Genomic DNA, 23,144 nt, shown 5'->3' on the forward strand with positions numbered 1-23,144 from the left:
GAGTCTACATTCCCAGCAAAGCGCCACAGCTGCCCGTGCTGCTGATCTGTGGACCACACCGTGAGGGCCACAGCCTGCAGCAGCACTCCTCAAAATGACTTGACATAATCCTGTGCTGTCCAGTGTGGGAGCCACCAGCCACAGCGGATGCTGGGCAGCTGAAATGTGGCTAATGCAACAGAGGCACTACATTTTTAATTGTATTTACGTGTAATTAATTTTTCTTTAACTTGCCATGGCTACATGTGGCTATCATGTCAGGCAGTGCAGGTCTACCTCGTCCTGGCTGTCTCTGCAGACGGGGGCAGAACTCACTCTATTCTGCAGGGTGGAGGAGGCCCACAGTGGTGAGGACGGAGGGAAGGGGTGGAGGGGGGCAGAGTGGAGCTGCGCCTTAACTTTTGTCTTCCTCTTTTTCTGGGAGGAGGATGGAGTCTCGCTCTGTCACCAAGCCTGAGTGCAGTGGTGCGATCTCAGCTCACTGCAGCCTCTGCCTCCCAGGTTCAAGCGATTCTCCTGCCTCAGCCTCCTGAGTAGCTGGGACTACAGGCATGCACCACCACACCTGGCTAATTTTTGTATTTTTAGTACAGACAGGGTTTCACCATGTTTTGTCAAGTTCCAGCCTGGTCTCGAACCCCTGACCTCAGGTGATCTGCCCATCTCAGCCTCCCAAAGTGCTGGAATGACAGGCGTGAGCCACCGCGCCCAGCCCGTCTTCCTCTTTTTAGCCCCACCTGGCACCCTGACGTTTGGTGATCTCTGTCACCACTCACTCCTGAGTCTGGGGGTTTCTTCCGTGCAGTCAGCTTTACTTGGTTTCCCCAGTCTGTAGGTTTGGGCCTGGGCCTTTTCCAGGCCGTAAGGCATCCTCAGCCGTCGGCTTTTCCTGCTTTTCAAACCTGGATTGGCATCTCTCCAGGGTGGTTGTTTTCCCTTCTGTTCCCTTTGGCCTTGAGAGTTGACGCCTCTTGATTCTTGATTCCTTCACTGTCATGTGTCAGGGGGTTCAGGATGAAGCAGAGATGAATACTCGTGCTCCATATGGTTTGTTGAACCAGCCATGAGTCCTTTCTGCTTTTTTTTTTTTTTTTGAGATGAGGTCTCGCTGCGAGGCCCAGGCTGGAGAGCAGTGGTGCTATTTCGGCTCACTGCTGAAAGGGGCCGGGCGGAGACCAAACTACACCAGTCGCGGTTAAGAGATCTTTATTGGAGGTATCGAGCGGAGAAGGAAGAGGAGAGAGAGAGGGCTGCTGGTGTGCTGGGTTTTATATCCCTTGGGCCTACGTGGATTGGGCTAGGGGCGGGCCCAAGGGAAGGCGGGAGATGCTTCTTTCTGATTGGCCCTCCTTTGGTGGGTTCAGACAGTGCCCGGTCAAGGAGGGGAGAAGAACCCGGAACCGGCCCCATCTTAAGGTATGGCGCCATTTTAAGGTACCCCATGTTACCTAACAACTGCAACCTCCGCTTCCCAGGTTCAAGCGATTCTCCTACCTCAGCCTCCCGAGTAGCTGAAATTACAGGTGCCCGCCACCATACCTGGCTAATTTTTGTATTTTTAGTAGAGATAGGGTTTCACCATATTGACCAGGCTGGTCTCGAACTCCTGGCCTCAAGTCATCCACCTGCCTTGGCCTCCTAAAGTGCTGGGATTACAGGCATGAGCCACTGTGACCAGCCCCTGCTTTCTTTTGTTTAAAAGATGTATCCCAAACTTTGTTTATGTCAAGATAAGGCCAACCAGAATTTATCCTTCTTACTGTAAGTTTCCTGCAGGCAGGAAATTCATTGTGTTCAGTAGCCTAGAGAAATCACCCTAAGTTACTGCACGGCCTGAGAGTCGCTGGGAGAAGCCCAAGGCTCTGCCTGTCTGGGAAAGAGAACCCAGCTAACCAACCAGAGCACTTCCTCTAGTCTGTAAAGGGATTGATGAGGCTCATGGAGGGGCCAGACAGCTGAAGGACATCCTTGCAAATCAGAACTGGCCAGGGAGGGGCCTAAAGCAGACAGTCTACTTTAGTGGACATTTACAAGATTAAGTCCTTACAAGACAAAAGACCTTCTAAGCCCTTGGCAAGGAGGAGCTTTGGAAAGGAAGATTTGAGATTGGTTATGAGTTAGCTAGGCAAATAAATCCCACAGACGGGATAGAATTCTGGCTGGCAGGGGCTGGGCTGGACTGGTCCTTCAGGACAGGATGAACTACGGATACCTTTGAAGTTAAGTTAGAGGTAGGTTGGTGCTAAGACTTACATCAAATCGGCTTGCTCAGCAGGGAAGGAATCAGGCCTGCCCGGTTGCCTCTTGAGCCCACTCCCTGTTCCCCTACCCCAGCTGGCCCAGCGGCTCCAGGACTCTTTGTCTGTCGGTCTCTCACAGCCCTTCTCATGCGCACCCTCCTGATGTGTTGCTGGTGCCGACCACTCCCTGCACACATCGGATCCACCTCAGTGCCTCCCATGGTGCTTGGCCTGTGTGTCTGCGTGTAAAGGCAGTGTAGATGAAGCAGGAGTGGATTCAGAGTGCGAACCTTGGGATCAGATAGATAAGAGTCCAAATCCTTTGTAGGAAGCTCCCAAAAATGTCCTCATCCTAATCCTCCCAAAAATGTCCTCATCATAATCCCCCAAACCTCAGAATATGTTAGTTTGCACAGCAAAAGGAACTTTGCAGATGTAATTAAGTTAACGACTTTGAGGTGGGGAGATTATCCTGGATTAGCCGAGTGGGCCCAATGTCATCATAAGGTTCTTTATAAGGGAGAAGCAGGAGGGTCAGAGAGAGAGGAAGAGATGTGATGATAGAAGCAGAGATCAGAGACAGCGAGGTAAGACGATGCTACGCTGCTGGTCTGAAGATGGAGGAAGAAGCCACGAGCCAAGGAATGCAGGCAGCTTGCAAGAAAAGGCCCAGAAATGAATTCTCCCCTACAGCCTCCAGAAGGAACACAGCTCTGCTAGCACTTTGATTTTAGCCCACTAAGACCAACTTTAGAATTCTGACCCCTTAAACTGAAAGAAGATTAATGTGTGTTGTTTTAAGCCATTAAATTTGCAATAATTTGTTCGAGCAGCAATAGGAAACGAATAGATCCTAGCTTTGCCATGTAACAGCATAGATGCTTCAGGCAAGTTTCCTAACCTCTCTGAGCCTCAGCTCCTTTGTCTGTAAAATAGGAATAATATATGGAGAAAACATATACAAAGTACTTGGCATGGTAACTGGCACGTAAAAGACACTTGATCAATGGTAGTAATTGTGCTTTTGGTCATCGCCATCGTCATCATCATCATTGTTATTGGTTGTTTATCCACAGGTGTGAAAACAGACTGGACATTTTCCTTCTTATCTAGTTCTTCGTGGATAGAGAGAATAGGAAACTGTTAAGAGGCAGGCCAAATAGCTCTACTCCAGTGATTCTCAACCAGAGAAAATTTTGTCTCCCAAAGACATTTGGAAATGCCCTGTAACATTTTTGGTTGTTACAGCTGGTGGGATGCTACTGGCATCTAGTGAGCAGAGGCCAAGGATGCTGCGATGCTGCTGAATATCCTGTAATGCACAGGACAGCCCCTCACAACAAAGAATTACCTGGCCTGAATGTCAGTAGTACCAAGGATGAGAAATTCTGCCATACTCTGAGGCCTGGCTGTACCTCTTGGGCTCAAAATATCAACAGGTAGAAAGAAAAGTGAGCAGAGAGTGGCCAAGTGCAGTTATCAACAGGTAGAAAGAAAAGTGAGCAGAGAGTGGCCAAGTGCAGTGGCTCACGCCTGTAATCCCAGCACTTTGGGAGACTGAGACGGGCGGATCACCTGAGGTCAGGAGTTCGAGACCAGCCTGGCCAACATGGTGAAACCCCATCTCTACTAAAAATGCAAAAAAAATAGCCTGGTGTGGTGGCACACACCTGTAATCCTAGCTCCTCAGGAGGCTGAGGCAGGAGAATTGCTTGAACCTGGGAGGCGGAGGTTGCAGTGAGCTGAGATCACGCCACTGCACTCCAGCGTGGGCGACAGAGCGAGACTCCATCTCAGAAAAAAAAAAAAAAAAGTGAGCAGAGTCCATCCCTAGCAGGGTCACTGACCCTCAGTGTGTCCCCAGGAATACTGCTTACCTCCTGGGGACCAGGATCGCCGAGGACAATTTGGAGTAGGAGATCTGAGTTTGAGACTCAGCTCCTCCACTGACCTGCTGTTAGATTTTGGGCAAGTCCCTTAACCTCTCTGAGCCTCCATTTCCTATCAGCACAGTGGGGATGAAAAGACCTGCCTCGCTGTGTGGATTGAATGGGGAAGCATGTGAAAGCACAGTGCCAGGCGCTTGCGTAGGGTCTGCTTGAGTGTGGGCTTCCTTCCCTCCTGGCCTAGAATATCGAGGTGGCATTATTATCCTCTGGCATATTCACTGAGGGGCATAAACCCATTAACCCTGTGCCTCCCCCCTGCCCCACAGGGACAGTGGGACACCTGCAGATTTACGTGGGAGCTCCTATGGAGGTTGAGGACTCTCAAGAGCTGAGTCCCTGGCTTGAGCCCAGAGACTGAGAGGCAGATGGAAGCCACGGGTCACATTCTAGCTCTCAGTCAATCTCCACCACAATGCCCACGGGTCTCTTTCTCCCACCGACTTCTGGCACTGTATGTGCCACCCTTTTGGCACCAGCAAAATAAGCCTTGTGACCACTTTCAGCTGGGGTTTCTATTTATAACTCTTAGCACACTCAGCTTATCATATCTGCAGGTCTTGGGTTAGAAGCTCCTGGAGTCCCCTTTCCTTACAATGCGGGCCACAAAATCAGAACAAAGGACATCTGAGCCACTGCTTGACAGGGTGGGAAAGTAAGACTTCACAGGTGTGCTGGGCCTGAAGCCCAGACTTCCTGCGGCTTTTGCCATAGGACTGCAGTAGGACATTGATCAGGCACCTTTCTGTGGTCAGTGCTGGGCTAGGCATGCAGTGGGCGGCGGGGTGGGGTTGATGCCCAGTACATGTGATTGAAGAAAAGATTCTGAAAGGAAACAATTCCTTTTCTCATTCTTTCGGTCTGAGTTCCTCAGGACATAATCCCCTTGGCCCCTCTGGTTTTTTGGTTTTTATTTTATTTATTTATGTATTGTTCTTTGGTTTAAAACAGACCCATGGCCCTCTTTGAGTCTTCTCAGTCCTATGCGTGGGGTGGGCGCTGATTGAATGGATGGGAGGACAGATGGACAGAAGAACGGGTGGAAGGACTGTGTGCCAAGTGAGTGGGTGGGGGCATGAGTGGATGGCAGGATGAAAGAATGGATGGGTAAATGGAGCAGAAAATGTGCTTCCTTATTTCTGGGAACCAACTACAAGGAACATATGTTCAGTATGTAATCGTGTATGGCCTCCAGTTCAGGGGAGCCCTTGGCAGAATTCCTACCCCAACTTTCGGAGCTGTGATACACAGAGCCATGAATAGACAGGGCAGACGTGGTGAGGAGCTTATGACAAGGGATCCAACAGGAATGGAGGGTGAAGGAAATGGCCGTGCAGGATTCAGGCGGCTCGGGTGACTATGTACCCCACAGAGTGCTTGGAAGTTCATTCCCGGGTTTCCTCTCTTGTGCACTGCTGTTGCCAAATCAAAGCCCCTTCATAGAATCTGCCTCGGTTTGTTCCAGTCTCTAGTGCCTTCTAGGAAGGATCGCTGCCTTCCAGAGTGACCTGCTCACGCTGACTTCCCTCTCCTCACATCCCCTGAGTCCATATCTACAAAGAAGAATAAGCTTTTGGAAGACACTGGTTCTTGGGTGAAGCTATGAACAATTCCATGTAACAGAATCACTGGTTGGAAAAGCCCTTAGAGATGATCTCCAAACTGGGCCATTTTACAGGCAGGAAAACCAAGGTCCAGGGAAGGAAGAGGACTTTCCGGGATCGGGTAGCAAGTGAGTGACAAGGGAAATCCTGGTCTTCCGAGTCTCGGGTTTTGAATCCACAGCTTGCTCTTCCCCTGCCCAGCCACAGCCCCTGTGCCCCACCGGTCCCATCAGGACTTTTTTTCTCTTTGGGGGAAATCTCACTATTTCTTCTGTCTCTGCTCTCAGTGGAGATGGAGAGGAAGATCAGGCCCCTCAGAGGTCCTGGTGAATCCCTGCTCAGATCCCCTCCTTGGGACACCAGGCTTCATGGTCTGACTCCCTGACCTCCCTGTTTATACCTGAGTTTGAGCAAACGCAGCCCAAAACTTGACCAGACAGAGAACAGGGGGTCCAAGCTCCAAAGAGAGCAGGGAGAACACGGACTGGCGCCAGGGAGAGGCGAAGAGGGGCTGAGAACTGGCATGAGCACTCCAGGCACTCTGTTGGCTAATTATGGTATCTCATTTATTCTCCCAACCCCATGAGATACGGGCTGTTTTCCCTGTTTTACAAATGAAAGAGCGGCTCAGTTTATCAAGCTGGTCAGTGATGAGGCAAAGATGAAAATCCAGGTCTAGGCAACCCCAAAGCCCTTGCTGGGTCATGAGCCCCGAGACAATGTGCTGTGTCACAGCACTGTCATTTCAGCCACCCAGGAGGAGCTGAAATGTCTCTCCTGAGGGTCCAAATCAACAAGGTCAAGGCTAACAGGGATCAGTGCAAAGTCCTGATTGTCAGAAAGTCATTTGCACAAGTGCAGAATGGAGTCCTGGCGACTGGACAGCAGACCATCATGATATTGTCATCATGCGACTCTCTTTCCACTTTGCAGTTTATAAAGCTCCTTCGCGGCTGGGCACAGTGGCTCACACCTGTAATCCCAGCACTTTGGGTAGATCACAAGGTCAGGAGTTCAAGACCAGTCTGGCCAAGATGGTGAAACCCCATCTCCACTAAAAATGCAAAAATTAGCCGGGCGTGGTGGCAGGTGCCTGTACTCCCAGCTACTCTGGGAGGCTGAGGCAGAAGAACCGCTTGAACCCGGGAAGCGGAGGTTGCAGTGAGCTGAGATCGTCCCACTGTACTCCAGCCTGGGTAACAGAGTGAGACTCCATCTCAAAAAAAAAAAAAAAGCCCCTTCACTTGGTGATCTTGGGGCTTTGACTGGCCATTAACGAGCATAAGGATAAATGTGAAAAACAGTTGGGGGGTGTCTTTCAGCAGGTGTGCTGTGGCTGCCTGTAAGGCCAGTGAGCTTTTTTATCAATCCAGGGTAATATCGATAGATATTGTATACAGCACTGTGCTGAGTATAGGACATGTTTCATCTCATTTAATTCTCACAACAACTCTATGGAGTTAGGACTATTGTAATTCCAATTTCACAGACCAGAAAACCAAGAGGTGAAGAAAGTTGGCCAAGGTCACACAGCTAGTAAATAGCAGAATTCAGGCTCACATCTGATAAGTATCAAGAAAACTGTCGTTCTGAACATGTCAGCCCCCCTCTGGAGTCATGCGTCCAGTTTTGGGGTCATTCTTAGGGGAGTCCTTGACACAGAGGAATGAGGAACCCATGAGGGACACCATCACCCGAAGGCTTGTTGGAAGGAGCTGAGAATATTTACCCCAGAGAAGAAAATCGTCAGAGGACATACAGCTGGTGTTCTGAAGGGCAGAAAGCTCCTCGGCTTAAAAACACATTGGCTTCACAGGATGTTTACCTACCTACAGCCAACTACTATCGCCACCTGTTGGTGGGAGGTAACATTGATGTGGTGATACCAGCTACCCTAACTGCTCTGTTCCATCCGTGCAAGTTTGAATTGAACCTTTCATACACAAAGGTCAAAGGTGCCTTTTTTCTTTTCTTTTCTTTCTTTCTTTTTTTTTTTTTTTTTAGCAGGGTCTCACTCTGTCGCCCAAGCTGGAGCGCAGTGGCGCGATCTTGGCTCACTGCAGCCTCTGCGTCCTAGGCTCAAGCAATCCTCCAGCCTCAGCCTCCGAAGTAGCTGAGACTACAGGTGCACACCACTATGCCTGGCTAATTTTTGTATTTTTGTAGAGAAGAGGTTTCACCATGTTGTCCAGGCTGATCTCGAACTCCTGGGCTCAAGCAATACACTCACCTCGGCCTCCCAAAATGCTGGGATTATAGGCATAAGCCACCACTCCCCACGAGAAAAGTGCTCTTAATCCTGACAGGTTTTCACCTAGAAGAGGTAGCAGATTTACCTTTGTGGAGAGATAATTTGCACCAATAAGTAAAAATTACAAGGTGCCAGTATGAAGGTCAATTTTCTTTTTTTCTTTTTTTTTTTTTTTAGGAGTTTAGGAGCGGAGGTTTAATAGGCAAAAGAAAAAGAAACAGAAAGGAAAACAGCTCTGTCTTTAGTGAGAAAGATGGGACTTCTGAGAGGAAAAAACTCAATTTTCTTTTCCTTTTAATGTTTTGAGATGGTATCTTGCTCTGTCACCCAGGCTGAAGTGCAGTGGCTCGATCACGGCTCACTGCAGCCTCAAACTCCTGGGCTCAAGCAAATCTCCCACCTCAGCCTCCCGAGTAGCTATCATCACAGGTTCACATCACCACACCTGGCCTTAGGGTCAATTTTCTGATCATTAAAACATCCCAGTATCTCCAGCAGCTGCTTGGGAGTAGTGAGCCACTTGTCTGTGGAGGAGATCAAGTCCTGCTGAATCTCCCATCTCTCAGGAGATAGGGAGAAATCAATCCCAATGTTTTGGTGGGTCGAGGGCTTTCGTGGGTTACCTGCTCTGAGTTACAGGTGGTCACTTGAGGAGAGGTCTGCCAGGGTTGGTAGTCTCTCTATTGTCTTATCCAGGGAGGAACATGTAAGCCAGGCCAGAGGGAGAGGGGGTACCCCTAGGGCAGAGCTTCAGGGGAGATATTTTGGGCAGGTGGGGCTCTGACAGCATTTATCTTCCAGATTCAGCTCTTAGACTTGGCCAAGAGCTAGTCAGAGAAGGATGGATCCGTGAATAAATGGTTATGACCCGCCATCACTTCCCAAACTCACCTCCCACACGGGCCTTTGTAAACAACCCAAGAAAACAACAGTCCTTTGTAGATTCCGTAAATGTGATCGAGGCTCTGCTGAACACAGAGGGGCTCAGAGTGTGGCCAAGGGCAGGAGTAGCTGGGTAGGAGTCAGGGTCAGGGTCAGAGGCCTGGGGCAAGGGCCCTCGTCTGTCTGCTGAACCCTGGCCTGTGTGGGGTTTTTCATCAAAGCCCCACGTTGATTTGGGCCCTGGATGCTGGGCCACCTGTGCTTTGTGGATTTGCTAGAAGGGTTTTTGAAGAAGGGGCTGTGACATCGGACAGACCCTGGCTTGAATCCTGGCATGGTTTTCATATTAGCCTTGTGAAGTTAAGACAGTTTCCTCTCTGCTCTGAGCCTCAGATTCCTCATCTGCAGAATGGACAAAGTGCCTGTGCCCTCCGTACAGGATTGTTATGAGGATTAAGTGAGATCTCCAACATAAAGCACCGAGTGCAGTGCCCGACACATAGCGCATCATTATTACTATTAAATTAACCTCTGTCAGTGAAGACTGGCCTCCCTCTCCCTGTCCTCTCTGCGTTTTCTATGGCCATGGCCCCTGGTCTTAGAGACGTTTGATACTGAAGTGCCCCTGCTGGCCCTCACTTGGTTAACAACTGTTGCTAGGGCCCCACACATGAAAACACCCACATCCTTGGCCATGGCTGTGCTACCACCCTCCCTCCCACCTTCTCTGATGCAGCAGGGACAGAGATGCAATTGACAGCCCTCAGTTCCGAGATGAGGCAAGATATGCTCTGAGATTCCTCACTGTTCTCTGAGAGAGAAGAGCAACTGGGCCCATCCAAAAGAGAGTCTGCACCTGGAACTCGGCACCCAGGAGGTCACCCCTGCAGGACCTGTAGAGGAGGAGCCTGTGTCCTGGTGGGCTTAGGTGGCTGCATTACTGGTCAGTGTGTGTATGTGTGTGCATGTGTGTGCATCCATGTATTCCTGCAGTGACCGGTCACAGACCCCGCCAGTGTGTGTCAGAGATGGTGCGGTAGAAAGGATGCAGACATTGCCGTTTGCAACACCCAGGTTCACAAACCGGCTCTGTAGCTTCGAGGCTACATAAACGTGGAGAGTTAGCTTTATGTTTTTATTTTTATTTTGAGACAGAGTCTCGTTCTGTCACCCAGGCTGGAGTGCAATGGTGCGATCTCAGCTCACTGCAATCTCTACCTCCCAGGTTCAAGCAATTCTCCTGCCTCAGCCTCCCTCAAGAGTAGCTGGAATTATAGGCACCTGCCATCATGCCCGGCTAATTTTCCATGTTGGCCAGGCTGGTGTCAAACTCCTGACTTCAAGTGATCCACCTGCCTCGGCCTCCCAAAGTGCTGGGATTACAGGTGTGAGCCACTGCACTCGGCTGAGAGTCGGCTTTATATTATCAAGTCTCAGGGTCTTCATCTGAGAGAAGGGGAAAGGAAAACTTATCTTACATGGCATTTTGCTAGTTGAATCAGGGCATGCAGTGAAAATATCTGGCGCAAGGTCTTGGCACATGGCAAACACTCAAATGGTGGCTTCTGTCATTTTTGTGCATGTTGGTTTCACGGTGAATATGTCCATGGGTTTAGGTTGGTCAATGATTGTTCCATGTCTCTCTCACTAAGCAAACCTTGATCCGCAGCCATCTATTTGTATCTCTTTTCTGCTTTTAAAAGGAATTGTATGAAAGCCTCACTGGTGAGTCTTCTTAGCTTGATGTTGGTGAGGCTAGAAGGAGAAGGTTTAGGGAAATGCATGCTAATACCCTTCACGTACTGAGGCAGGGCCGGCATCTCCCCTTGAGAGTAGAGGTGGGCAGTGCTGGGTGGGAAAGGCTTTCATTCCAAATTCTCATACTTGTCTGCGCTTTTAAATTTTTATTTTATTTATTTAGTTTCAGAGAAAGGGTCTTGCTCTGTCACCCAACGTGGAAAGCAATGGTGCCATCATGGCTCATTGTAGCCTCAAACTCCTGGGCTCAAGTGATCCTCCCTCCTCAGCCTCCCAAGCAGTGGGGACTACAGGCACACACCACCACCAGGCCGGCTAATTTGTGCTTATTTTTATAGAAAGAATGTCTCCTAGTTTTCAGCTCCAGATTTCCCTGTCTCTAAGTTAGTTCAGCAAATATTTACTAATATTCTCTATAATACTTAGAGCTGCCATTTAGTGAACACTTAAAAACACTTTCCATACCCCACTTCTCACTCTCGGCTCCCTTAGGGAAAGGGAGAGGCAGTTCGTTTTACAGATGAGCCAATGAAGCTGGGAGAAATTCCGTTACTCATTCCAGCCTTCGCACGGCGAAGGAGAGAAGACCCAGACAGTTTATCTGAGGAAGGTAAAAGGATATGAGAAAGAACAAGAAATAGTCTCTACCCTCAAGGACTTGACAATGAAATGCAGCATTAACGGCAGACAAAGCAGTGGACACAGGCCTCGGTGGTGTTTGCGGGGAGCTGCTGTGGGAGGGTAGGGGACAGAATCGCTGTTTCTGTCGGAGTAGGAGTCTTCCTTGGGGGGCGAATGGGGACTGGGCTGTGTCTTTTTTTTTGAGATGGAGTCTCGCTCTGTCACCTAGGCTGGAGTGCAGTGGCACGATCTTGGCTCACTACAACCTCCACCTCCTGGGTTTAAGCTTCTCCTGCCTCAGCCTCCCAAGTAGCTGGGACTATAGGCATGCACCACCACGAGCAGCTAGTTTTTGTATTTTTAGTAGAGATGTGGTTTCACCATGTTGGCCAGGGTGGCCTCACACTTCTGACCTCAAGTAATCCGCCCACCTCAGCCTCCTCCAAAGTGCTGGGATTACAGGCATGAGTCACCGTGCCTGGCCTGGGCCGTGTCTTGAAGGCTACAGCGTGGGCCTGTTTCAGGTGTTGGGAGACAGGAAGCCCAGGCAGGGAGACAGAGTGGCAGGAGTGGGGAGGTCAGGAAGAGCCACACGGGGTTCCTGGTGGGAGCTTGAGTCTGGGAGTCCGGAGGGTCTGGTCTTTGGAAGGAGGGGTAGACAAGAGCTAGGGAGGGTTAGGCAGGGCCCCGGATTAAGGCAGCGCAGAGAAGGGAGAGGCAGAGCCCACCCTAAAGATTAACAGGGCCAGGCCACAGAGGCCATTCTGACCCTGTGAAGCCCCCGGGGCAGGCCACTGCCACCAGAGCCCCGAGCTGGGATGCAGATGGCCTGACCTTAGTGTGTGTGTTTCAAGGGGGCTGCTGACCCCTGCTTCCATCAGAACTGGGAGAGCAGGAAAGCTGCAGCCCATAGATAAGGACTCTCTGGAGAGACCTTGGGTGGGGCCTGGGGAGGCCAATGCCTGGGGCAGCCAGCCCAGAGGCAGCAAAGACCAAGTATGATGGGGGAAGAGGGAGTGCCCTGTTGTCACAGCAGTTTGGCAGAGGGTGGTGTGAGTAGCTGAGACGCTGGAAACAGAGGGTAGAACCAGCGAGTGAAGGGCTTTCACTACCAGATATTGAAGTGTCGACAGGGGGAAATGATTGTTTTTTGAGCCGCAGAATCATATGATCAATCCTATAATCTGTCGTGCTCACTAGAACATGAGCTTCCCAAGGCAAGGCGTTCGTCTAGTATTCCCTGTGTATTCCCAGCACCGAGCACAGCATCAGTCACTTACGTGCCACGTTGATATTTAATAGATGGTTTCATAGATATGTACAGCCACAATATATACAATGTTTATGGATATATATATGTTATATAGTAAACATTTAAAACTTTGATGAGAATACACACTAATGGTCAAGGGAGTGGTTACTTTGGGGAAGAGAGGAAATAGGATTGAGATAGAATACAAAAGGGATTTCAACTATGTCTGATTTTTTTTCTTATAAAGAAGAACGGGGACCAGGCGCGGTGGCTCACGCCTGTAATCCCAGCACTTTGGGAAGCCGAGGCGTGTGGATCACTTGGTCAGGAGTTTGAGACTAGCCTTGGCCAACATGGTGAAACCCCATACTACTAAAAATACAAAATAGCTGGATGTGGTGGTGGGCGCTTGTAATCCCAGCTACGCGGGAGACCGAGGCAGGAGAATCACTTGAACCCAGGAGACAGAGGTTGCAGTGAGCTGAGATTGTGCCACTGCACTCCAGCCTGGGTGACAGAGTGAGACTCTGCCTCAAAAAAAAAGAACTGGGCCGGGCATGGGGGATCATGCTTGTAATCCCAACAGTTTGGGAGACCAAGGTGGGAGGATTGCTTTGAGTCTGAGAGTTTGAGACCAGCCTGGGCAACATAATGACATCTAGCCTCTACAAAAAAAAAGAGTTTTTTTAATTAGCCAGGCATGGTGGTGAATGCCTGTAGTCCCAGCTACTCAGGAGGCTGAGGTGGGAGGATTACTTGAGCCTGGGAGGTTGAGGCTGCAGTGAGCTATGATCACATCACTGCACTCCAGCTGGGGCAACAGAGTGAGACTCCATCTCAAATACATAAATAAACAAATAGAAACATTGAATAAAACATGACTGTAAACATTTGTTAAATGTGGTGGTCAGTGCGTGGGCTCCTATAATATTCGTCTTCATAATTTAAAAAACGTTTCTTACTTTTAAAAAGAAAATAAATTTATGCACCATTTTTTAAAACGTCCAGAATATCTGTTTCTCCAGTAGAGGGCGGTGTTGAGGCCTATGGCTTCTTAAAATTACAAACAAGCCTACGCAATTCTCTTGACACAGACCCTTCGTGGGCTTCCGAATTGTCAGCAGCTGGGGTAAAAGTGCCACTCTGAAATAATGAAGGCAAGCTCGGTTTGCTTCCTTATATTCTTGACCCTAAAGTTCAGAGCGATTATTATTTATTTATTTATTTTGTTTTGAGACAGAGTCACTCTGTCGCCCAGGCTGGAGCACAGTGGCGCAATCTCTGCTCACTGCAGCCTCCGCCTCCCAGGTTCAAGTGATCCTCCTGCCTCAGCCTCCCGAGTAGCTGGGATTACAGGCCCCCACCACCGTGCCTGGGTAATTTTTGTATTTTTAGTAGAGATGGGGTTTCACCATGTTGACCAGGCTGGTCTCAAACTCCTGAGCTCAGGTGATCTGCCCATCTCAGCCTCCCAAAGTGCTGAGATTACCGGCGTGAGCCGCCATGCCAGGCCCAGAGTGATTATAATATCATCGTGCCTAGATTATGCTTCTTGGTGGAGGATGTCAACACTTCTTTCCAGCGGTGACATCACACTAACTGTGTAAGTCCTGGCTCACCCCTCAAATGTAACATTGTAGCCTTGTGCATTTTGAGACGGAGTCTCGCTCTGTCGCCCAGGCTGGAGTGCAGTGGCCCGATCTCGGCTCACTGCAAGCTCCGCCTCCCGGGTTCACGCCATTCTCCTGCCTCAGCCTCTCCGAGTAGCTGGGACTACAGGCGCCCGCCACCACGCCCGGCTAATTTTTTGTATTTTTAGTAGAGACGGGGTTTCACTGTGGTCTCGATCTCCTGACCTCGTGATCCGCCCGCCTCGGCCTCCCAAAGTGCTGGGATTACAAGCGTGAGCCACCGCGCCCAGCCAGCCTTGTGCATTTTGATTCTTAGTGGCCTCAGGGTAAAAAAATACATTGTACACTCAGAGAGTGTTTGAGTCCAAGCTCCACCTCCTACTTGTATGACGGGTTGATTCACTCAACCATCTTGAGTCCCAGCTTGCTCAACAGGAGGGTGTAGATGACAGCCACTTCTCAGTGACTGAGAGGATTAAATCAGATAATATAGTGTGTGAAGTCTCCTGAGACAGAGCCTGGCACATGGTAGATTCCCAAACTGCATTAACTCTCTTCCGATTGAAGGCTTTGTGCAACCCAGCCTTTGTTCTCTTTCCCCTTATGCCCCAACCATGCCCATTTTTCTTTTTCTTATTCTCTTTTTTTTTTTTGAGACAGAGTCTTGCTCTGTCACCCAGGTTGGAGTGCAGTGGCGTGATCTTGGCTCAGTGCAACCTCCACCTCCCGGGTTCAAGGGATTCTTCTGCCTCAGCCTCCCAAGTAGCTGGGACTACAGGCGCCTGCCACCACGCCCGGCTAATTTTTGTATTTTTAGTAGAGACAGAGCGTCACCACATTGGCCAGACTAGTCTCGAACTCCTGACCTTGTGATCCGCCCGCCTCAGCCTCCCAAAGTGCTGGGATTACAGGCGTGAGCCACCATGCTCGGCCTAACCATGCCCATTTTTCAAGGTGTATTCAACTGCATCTCTTCCATGAAATTGTTCCTCATAGCCCAATGGCTCATGTCACTGACTGCTTCATAATCATAGTTCAAAATTAGCCAGGCTTGGTGGCACATGCCTGTAGTCCCAGCTACTCAGGAAGCTGAGGTCGGAAGATCACCTGAGCCCAAGGAGGTCGAGGCTGCAGAGAGCCGTGATTGCACCACTGCACTCCAGCCTGGGTGACAGAGCAAGACCTTATTTCAAAAAAAAAATTTTTAAATCATAGTTAACTTTTCATCTGTTTATTTATTTATTTATTTTTGCCTCCTCAGATGGTAAAGGCTTTGAAAGTAGGAATGCCAGTTCAAGTGTCACTGCAGCATGGAGAAAAGCCCACTAGAGTAGGAGGTTGACATCTTGGGTTAAATTCTGTTAGGTCAACTTGGGACTCCAGGTAGCTTTGGGGACTTTGATTTCACCAGTAAAATGGCAACAGTAACTCACCTCACATAGTTTCGAGAGATTGATCCAGATATTTGAAGGAGTTGAGTAAATATTGTTGAATAAATTTAAACAGTTTAGAAAAACAAAGTTCCTTACAGATGTCAGGTATTAGTATTAAATCCTCCCCCGCCACGGTATCTAATAATGGGTTTTGTATTTACTTGCTGCCAAGAGAAACTGCATGCTTGAATATTCTACAGTCATCCAGATAAAGACCAAAAGAGGCATCAAGTAGCAATAATAAGGATTTATCTAATTTTAAACAAAATTTCTTCTTCTTTCTCATCAGGATCGAGATGACCACAGCCACCCCTCTGGGGGATACCACCTTCTTCTCACTGAACATGACCACCAGGGGAGAAGACTTTCTGTATAAGAGTAAGGTCAACTTGGTTTGGAGGCTGGGCGAGGGATGGCAAGACCAGTGTCGTGGTCATAGTGCAGAGGTTGAGAGTGTGGGCTCTGGAGGTGGAGTGCCTGGGTCTCAGGCCGAGTTCTGCCACCTGCCAACTGCAGGATTAATGGCAGACAAAGCAATGGTCACATGCCTCAGTGGTGTTTCTTTGCAGGGCACTGCTGTGGAAGGGCAGGGAACAGAATCGCTATTTCTGTCTCAGTGGGAGTCTTCCTGGGGAGGGCAACTGGGGACTGGACTGTGTCTTTCTTTTTTTTGAGATGGAGCACATGACTTTACTGCTCTGTACCTCCGTTTCCTCATCTATACAATGGGGATATTAAAGAAGCAACCACATAAGGCAGTTGTGATGACTAAAGGAGATAATCCAGGTTGACAGTTTAGCACAGCCTCTGGTACACACTAAGTACATAACGATGATGATTATTGTTATTACTGCTGGCTGGTGTGGTGGCTCACACCTGTAATCCTAGCACTTTGGGAGGCTGAGGCATGTGGATCACTTGAGGTCAGGAGTTTGAGACCAGCTTGGCCAACATAGTGAAACCCCATCTCTACTAAAAATACAAAGATTAGCTGGGCATGGTGGTGTGCACCTGTTACTCAGGAGGCTGAGGCAGGAGAATCACTTGAACCTGGGAAGCAGAGGTTGCAGTGAGCTGAGATCTTGCCACTGCACTCCAGCCTGGGCAACAGAGCGAGTCTCCAAAACAAACAAAAAAATATTATTACTACTACGATTGCTATTGTTTTCGCTAAAAATTCTTGGGACCTAGAAGGCACTGAAATTTGAATCTCTTGTAAAATGACTCTAAATGGGTCACCTTAAAAAGTAGCTATTGCTGGGCATGGTGTCTCATGCCTGTAATCCCAGCAATTTGGGAGGCCAAGGCAGGCAGATTGCTTGAGCTTGGGATTTTGAGACGAGCCTGCGCAACATGGGGAGACCCCATGTCTACAACAAATACCAAAATTAGCCAGGCGTGGTGGTGGTGCTGAGGCAGGAGGATCGCTTGAGCCTGGGAGGTCGAGGCTGCGGTGAGCTGAGATTGTGCCACTGCATTCCAGCCTGGATAACAGAGTCAGAACTTGTCTCCAAACAAACAAACAAACAAACAAACATCCGAAGTAGCTATTTTTATACTATTTTGCAAGGCAAAAAAACATCCCATCAACTGATGAAAGAGTAAATGAATGTAGGCAGGAAGAGTGAGTTCTGGGGAGGCATTTGCCGTGAACAAGTGGCCCCTGGAAGGAAAAATTTCAGAATGACTCTTCAGAAAATCAATTGATTGTATAAGGAGACGCTTGGGTATGTGTCAGACATTTCAGCTGGCTACACATATACCCCTGGGCATGGGACAGACTTCCCTACACACAGGGATAAACAGCTTCAGGCTGTGGTTCTGGCAGGTGGCTGGATTAAGGGCAGGATGTGTCTCTTCCATGAAGAGTCAGAAGGGCTTGCTCCCAGGACGGGGTCCCATGGGCTTTCCTGCTCCTTGCTGGGTGGGCAGGCCTACAGAGGCCAGAGGAGGTGTGTCTCCAAACAGTTCTGAGGGAAATGCAGGGTAGAGAGAATCACTATCAGGAAGACAAGAACAATTCTGTTTTTATTGAACTGAAAGTAGTGGTTCATGGCCGGGCGCAGTGGCTCACGCCTGTAATCCCAGCACTTTGGGAAGCCAAAGTGGGCGGATCACCTGAGGTTGGGAGTTTGAGACTGGCCAGCATGGTAAAACCCCATCTCTACTACTAAAAATACAAAAATTAACTGGGTGTGGTGGTGCACACCTGTAGTCCTAGATACTTGGGAGGCTCAGGAGTGAGAATCGCCTGAACCTGGGAAGTGGAGGTTGCAGTGAGCTGAGATCACACCACTGTACTCCAGCCTGGCTGTCAGAGACTCTGTCAAAAAAAAAAAGAAAGAGAAGGAAAGGAGAAGGGGGAGGAGAAGGGGGAGGAGAAGGGAGGGGGAGGGGAGGGGGAGGGGAGGGAGGGGAGGGGGAGGGAGGGGGAGGGGGAGGGGAGGGGGAGGTTCTCCTTTAAAAACAGAAGAAAGAGAAGAAAAAAGAAAGGAAGGAAGGAAGAGAGAAAGAGAGAAAGAAAGAAAGGAAAGAAAGAAAGAGAGAGAAGGAAGGAAGGAAGGAAGGAAGGAAGGAAGGAAGGAAGGAAGGAAGGAAGATTGGTTCTCAGCTAGGCGCTTTTGCCCTCCTAGATAGGGTTACCAGATTTAGCAAATAAAAATGTAGAATGCCCAGTTAAATTTGAATTTAAGATAAACAATGAATACTTATTTAGTATGTGTCATACAATATTTGAGATGTACTTATACTAAAATGGTATCCATTGTTTGTTGAAAATTCTGGTTTTATCTGGCAACCCTACCACCAGGGGCCATTTGGCATTGCCTGGAGATATCTTGGTAGTCACAGCTTGGTGGGGGTGGGGGAGCTTGGGGGGATTGTAACTGGCATCTAGTAGATAGAGGCAAGAGATAAGATTAAACATCTTGCAATGCACAAGACAGCCTCCCTGACAAAGAATTAGCCAGCTGAGGTTGAAACACCCGGAACTAAAGTCTCCCCAAGAAGGAAAAAAAGCTAAGTTGCTCCATGATGGATTTCACGCCCTCTCTGTTTCTCCCCTTCCAGTATTTCTTCCTATGAATATTAGCACATGGTTGTTTGCTTTTTAAGTAAACTTTTTATAAGGCATTACTTACATTCAAAATGTGCATAAATCGTAAGTGCTCAGCTGGGTGAATTGCCACAAGGTGAACATACCTGTGCAACCAGCCCCCAAATCAAAAAACAGAGCCACCACCAGTATCCTAGAGGTTGTGGTTCCCCTTCTAATCACCATCCTCCACCCACCCAAGGGGACCCGCTGTTCTGACTTTTACCACCATCGATTAGTTCTGCTTGGTTTTGAACTTTATATAAATGGCCTGTAGATATACCATATGCACTCCTTCGTATCTGGCTTCTTTTGCTCTACAGTATGCTTGTATGCACATATTTTAATGGTTGTAACATATGCTATATAAATACATATTGGGTGGATATATGTAATCTCTTCTATTTTCTTTTCTTTTCTTTCTTTTTTTTTTTTTTCTTTTTTGAGACAGAGTCTCACTCTGTCGCCCAGGCTGGAGTACAGTGGTGCCATCTCGGCTCACTGCCTCACTGCAACCTCCGCTTCCCAGGCTCAAGCGATTCTCGTGCCTCAGCCTCCCAAGTAGCTGGGATTACAGGCATGTACCACCATGCCCAGCTAATTTTTGTATTTTTAGTAGAGACGGGGTTTCACCATGTTGGCCAGGCTGGTCTTGAACTCCTGACCTCAGGTGATCTGCCTTCCTCAGCCTCCCAAAGTGCTGTAATTACAGGCGTGAGCCACTGTACCTGGCCTATTTTCTATACTTTTTTTTTTTTTTTTGTCCTCATAACAACTCTCTCTTTTTTTTTATTAATTTTTTTTGCACACAAAAAACAATAAACATTTTCTAAAAATACATACAAACAAAAAGATGCGTATCAAACATATTAGGAAGGTTGCACATGGGAAGTCGGGGAATAGAAATGGGGGGTGGGAGTTAAAATAAATGAGAGAGGGACTTTATATGGATCAGTGATAATAACTCAATCCTCTATTTGACAAAGAAGAGGGAGAAGGAAGAGGAAGAAAAAGAAAGTGGGATAAAGGATCAGAAAGGGAGGAAAATAGAAAAAATTAGAGTATGACTCCAGGGTAGACCTGTTTAGTTGTCACTGAGTTGGTTGGTTAGTTTGTCTGTTGTATTTTTCTTTTTCTTTTTTTTTTTTTTTTTTTTTTTTTGAGACGGAGTCTTGCTCTGTCGCCCAGGCTGGAGTGCAGTGGCGCAATCTTGGCTCACTGCAAGCTCCGCCTCCCGGGTTCACGCCATTCTCCTGCCTCAGCCTCTTCGAGTAGCTGGGACTACAGGCGCCCGCCACCACGCCCGGCTAATTTTTTTTGTATTTTTAGTAGAGATGGGGTTTCACAGTGGTCTCGATCTCCTGACCTCGTGATCCGCCCACCTCGGCCTCCCAAAGTGCTGGGATTACAAGCGTGAGCCACCGCGCCCGGCCGTCTGTTGTATTTTTCATGTTTCGCCAAGTTGGCCAGACTGGTCTCGAACTCCTAGCCCGAAGTGATCAACCCCCCCCTCGTCCCCCAGAGTGCCGGGACCACAGGCGTGAGCCACCACGTCCAGCCCCCACATTGCTTCTGGCCTCCGTAGTAGACCTCCCAGATGGAGCGGCCGGGCAGAGGCGCTCCTCACTTCTTCCCAGACACGGGGCGGCCGGGCAGAGGCGCTCCTCACTTCCCAGACGGGGCGGCCAGGCAGAGACGCTCCTCACTTCTTCCCAGACGATAGGTGGCCGGGCAGAGGCGCTCCTCACTTCCCAGACGATGGGTGGCCGGGCAGAGGCGCTCCTCACTTCCCAGACGATGGGTGGCCGGGCAGAGGCACTCCTCACTTCCCAGATGGGGCGGCCAGGCCGAGGCGCTACTCACTTCCCAGACGTCTCCTCACTTCCCAGATGGGGGGCCAGGCAGAGGCGCTCCTCACTTCTTCCCGGACGGGGCGGCCGGGCAGAGGCGCTCCTCACTTCCTCCCGGACGGGCTTCCTCCCGGACGGGGCGCCCGGGCAGAGGCGCTCCTCACTTCCTCCCGGACGGGGCGGCCGGGCAGAGGCGCACCTCACTTCCTCCCGGACGGGGCGGCCGGGCAGAGGCGCTCCTCACCTCCCAGACGATAGGTGGCCGGGCAGAGGCGCTCCTCACTTCCCAGACGATGGGTGGCCGGGCAGAGGCGCTCCTCACTTCCCAGACGATGGGTGGCCGGGCAGAGGCGCTCCTCACCTCCCAGACGGTGGGTGGCCGGGCAGAGGCGCTCCTCACTTCCCAGACGGGGCGGCCGGGCAGAGGCGCTCCTCACTTCCCAGACAATGGGTGGCCGGGCAGAGGCGCTCCTCACCTCCCAGACGATGGGTGGCCGGGCAGAGACGCTCCCCACCTCCCAGACGGGGCGGCGGCCGGGCAGGGGCTGCAATCCCAGCACCCTGGTAGGCCAAGGCTGGGAGGCGGAGGCTGCCGCGAGGCCAGACCACGCTACCGCACTCCAGCCCGGGCAACACCGAGCTCCGTCTGCAGTCCCAGCACCTCCGGAGGCCGAGGCGGGCAGAGCACTGTGCGTCAGGAGCTGGCGACCAGCGTCGCCAAGATGGCGAACGCGTGCCTGCAGCCAGAGGAGAAAAAGCAGGCAGCGGTGGCGCGCGCCAGTAGTCCCAGGCAGTCCGCGGCGCGGGCAGCAGCGAGCTGAGTCTATTTTCTATACTTAACATCATCATAAGTGATCCCAGGTTACCACAGTCTTCATAATCCTCATTTAAATTATTGTATAGCCAGGAGTGGTGGCTTACACCTGTAATCCCAACACTTTGGGAATCTGAGGCAGAAAGATTGCTTGAGGCCAGGAGTTCGAGACCAACCTAGGCAACGTAGCAGGACCCTGTCTTTACAAAAACTGTTTTAAAAATTAGCTTGCATGGGATATGTACCCATGGTCCCAGCTACTCAGGTGGCTGAAAAGGGAAGATCACTTGGGCTTGGGAGTTCAAGGCTATAGTGAGCTATGATTGTGCCATTGTACTGTAGCCTGGGTGACAGAGCAAGAGCCCATTTCTAATAAATAAATAAATGGTGGTATAATATTTCATTCTGTAGGTTGCCATACCTTATTGAACCATTCTCATATTTAGAATGTGAATATTGTCATAATAAACGTCTTCGTTCACACAACTTTTTCTGTATTTAGGATTATTCCCTTAAGATAAATTCTTCAGAATCAAATAGATTGCTTTAAAGTATAAACATGCTTATGGTTCTTGCTATTTTCTTTTTTTTTTTTTGATATGGAGTTTTGCTCTGTTGCCCAGGCTGGAGTGCAATGGTGCAATCTTGGCTCACTGCAACCTCTGCCTCCCAGGTTCAAGCAATTCTCCTGCCTAAGCCTCCCGAGTAGCTGGAATTATAGGCGCCTGCCACCAGGTCTGGCTAATTTTTGTATTTTTAGTAGAGACGGGGTTTCACCATGTTAGCCAGGCTGGTCTCGAACTCCTGACCTCAGGTGATCCGCCTGCCTCGGCCTTCTAGAGTGCTGAGATTACAGGCATGAGCCACCACATCCAGCGGTTCTTGATATTTTCAGTATCAATTCCAACAAGGATGCTGATCTTGAAACTAAAATTGGAGGCTGGGTGCGGTGGCTCACGCCTATAATCCCAGCACTTTGGGAGGCCGAGGTGGGCAGATCACTTGAGTTCGGGAGTTTAAGACCAGCCTGGCCAACATGGTGAAACCCCATCTCTACTAAAAATGCTAAAATTAGCCAGGTGTAATGGCAGGCGCCTGTAATCCCAGCTACTCAGGAGGCTGATGCAGGAGAATCAATTGAATGCGGGAGGCAGAGGATGTAGTGAGCTGAGATCGCGCCACTGCACTCCAGCCTGGGCAATAAGAGTGAAACTCCCTCTCAAAAAAAAAACAAGAAACTAACATTGGAGTGTGACATTGGAACTGAGAACTAATATTGAAATTAGAGTCTAAGACATTAAGCTACAAGGACATCATCGCAGCCTTGTTTTTATTAGTGAAAAACTGGAAACAACATAAGTATTCTCAATAGAGAATTGGTGAACAGATTGTGGTACACCCAAACAATGGAGTACTATGCAGCCATGGAAAGTCATGAAGAAAAATATATAATTAAACAGAAAGATGATTATGATATTGTTATAAAACAGTATGTGAAATATGGTTCCCTTTTTTTTGTTTATTTTTGAGAAGGAGTCTCGCTCTGTCGCCCAGGCTGGAGTGCAGTGGCACGATCTTGGCTCATTGAAACCTCTGCCTCCCGGGTTCAAGCAATTCTCCTGCCTCAGCCTCCTGAGTAGCTGGGATTACAGGCACGTGCCACCACGCCGGGCTAATTTTTGTATTTTTAGTAGAGACAGGGTTTCACCATGTTGGTCAGGCTGGTCTCAAACTCCTGACCTCGTGATCTGCCCGCCTTGGCCTCCCA

General features: G+C 49.4%; 1 protein-coding gene across 1 annotated transcript in view; it reads left to right on the plus strand.

The window, feature by feature from the left end:
* Positions 1-23,144, plus strand: part of NCMAP (non-compact myelin associated protein) — a 52,476-nt gene that overhangs the window by 24,302 nt on the left and 5,030 nt on the right. Inside the window, exon 2 of the mRNA XM_032761007.2 lies at positions 15,908-15,996. Coding sequence (XP_032616898.1) covers positions 15,915-15,996 — 82 coding nt within the window. The 5' untranslated portion in view covers positions 15,908-15,914. The remainder of the gene's footprint in view (positions 1-15,907; positions 15,997-23,144) is intronic.

The sequence above is a fragment of the Hylobates moloch genome, unplaced genomic scaffold (assembly GCF_009828535.3).
Source record: "Hylobates moloch isolate HMO894 unplaced genomic scaffold, HMol_V3 SCAFFOLD_9, whole genome shotgun sequence".
NCBI lineage: Eukaryota > Metazoa > Chordata > Mammalia > Primates > Hylobatidae > Hylobates > Hylobates moloch.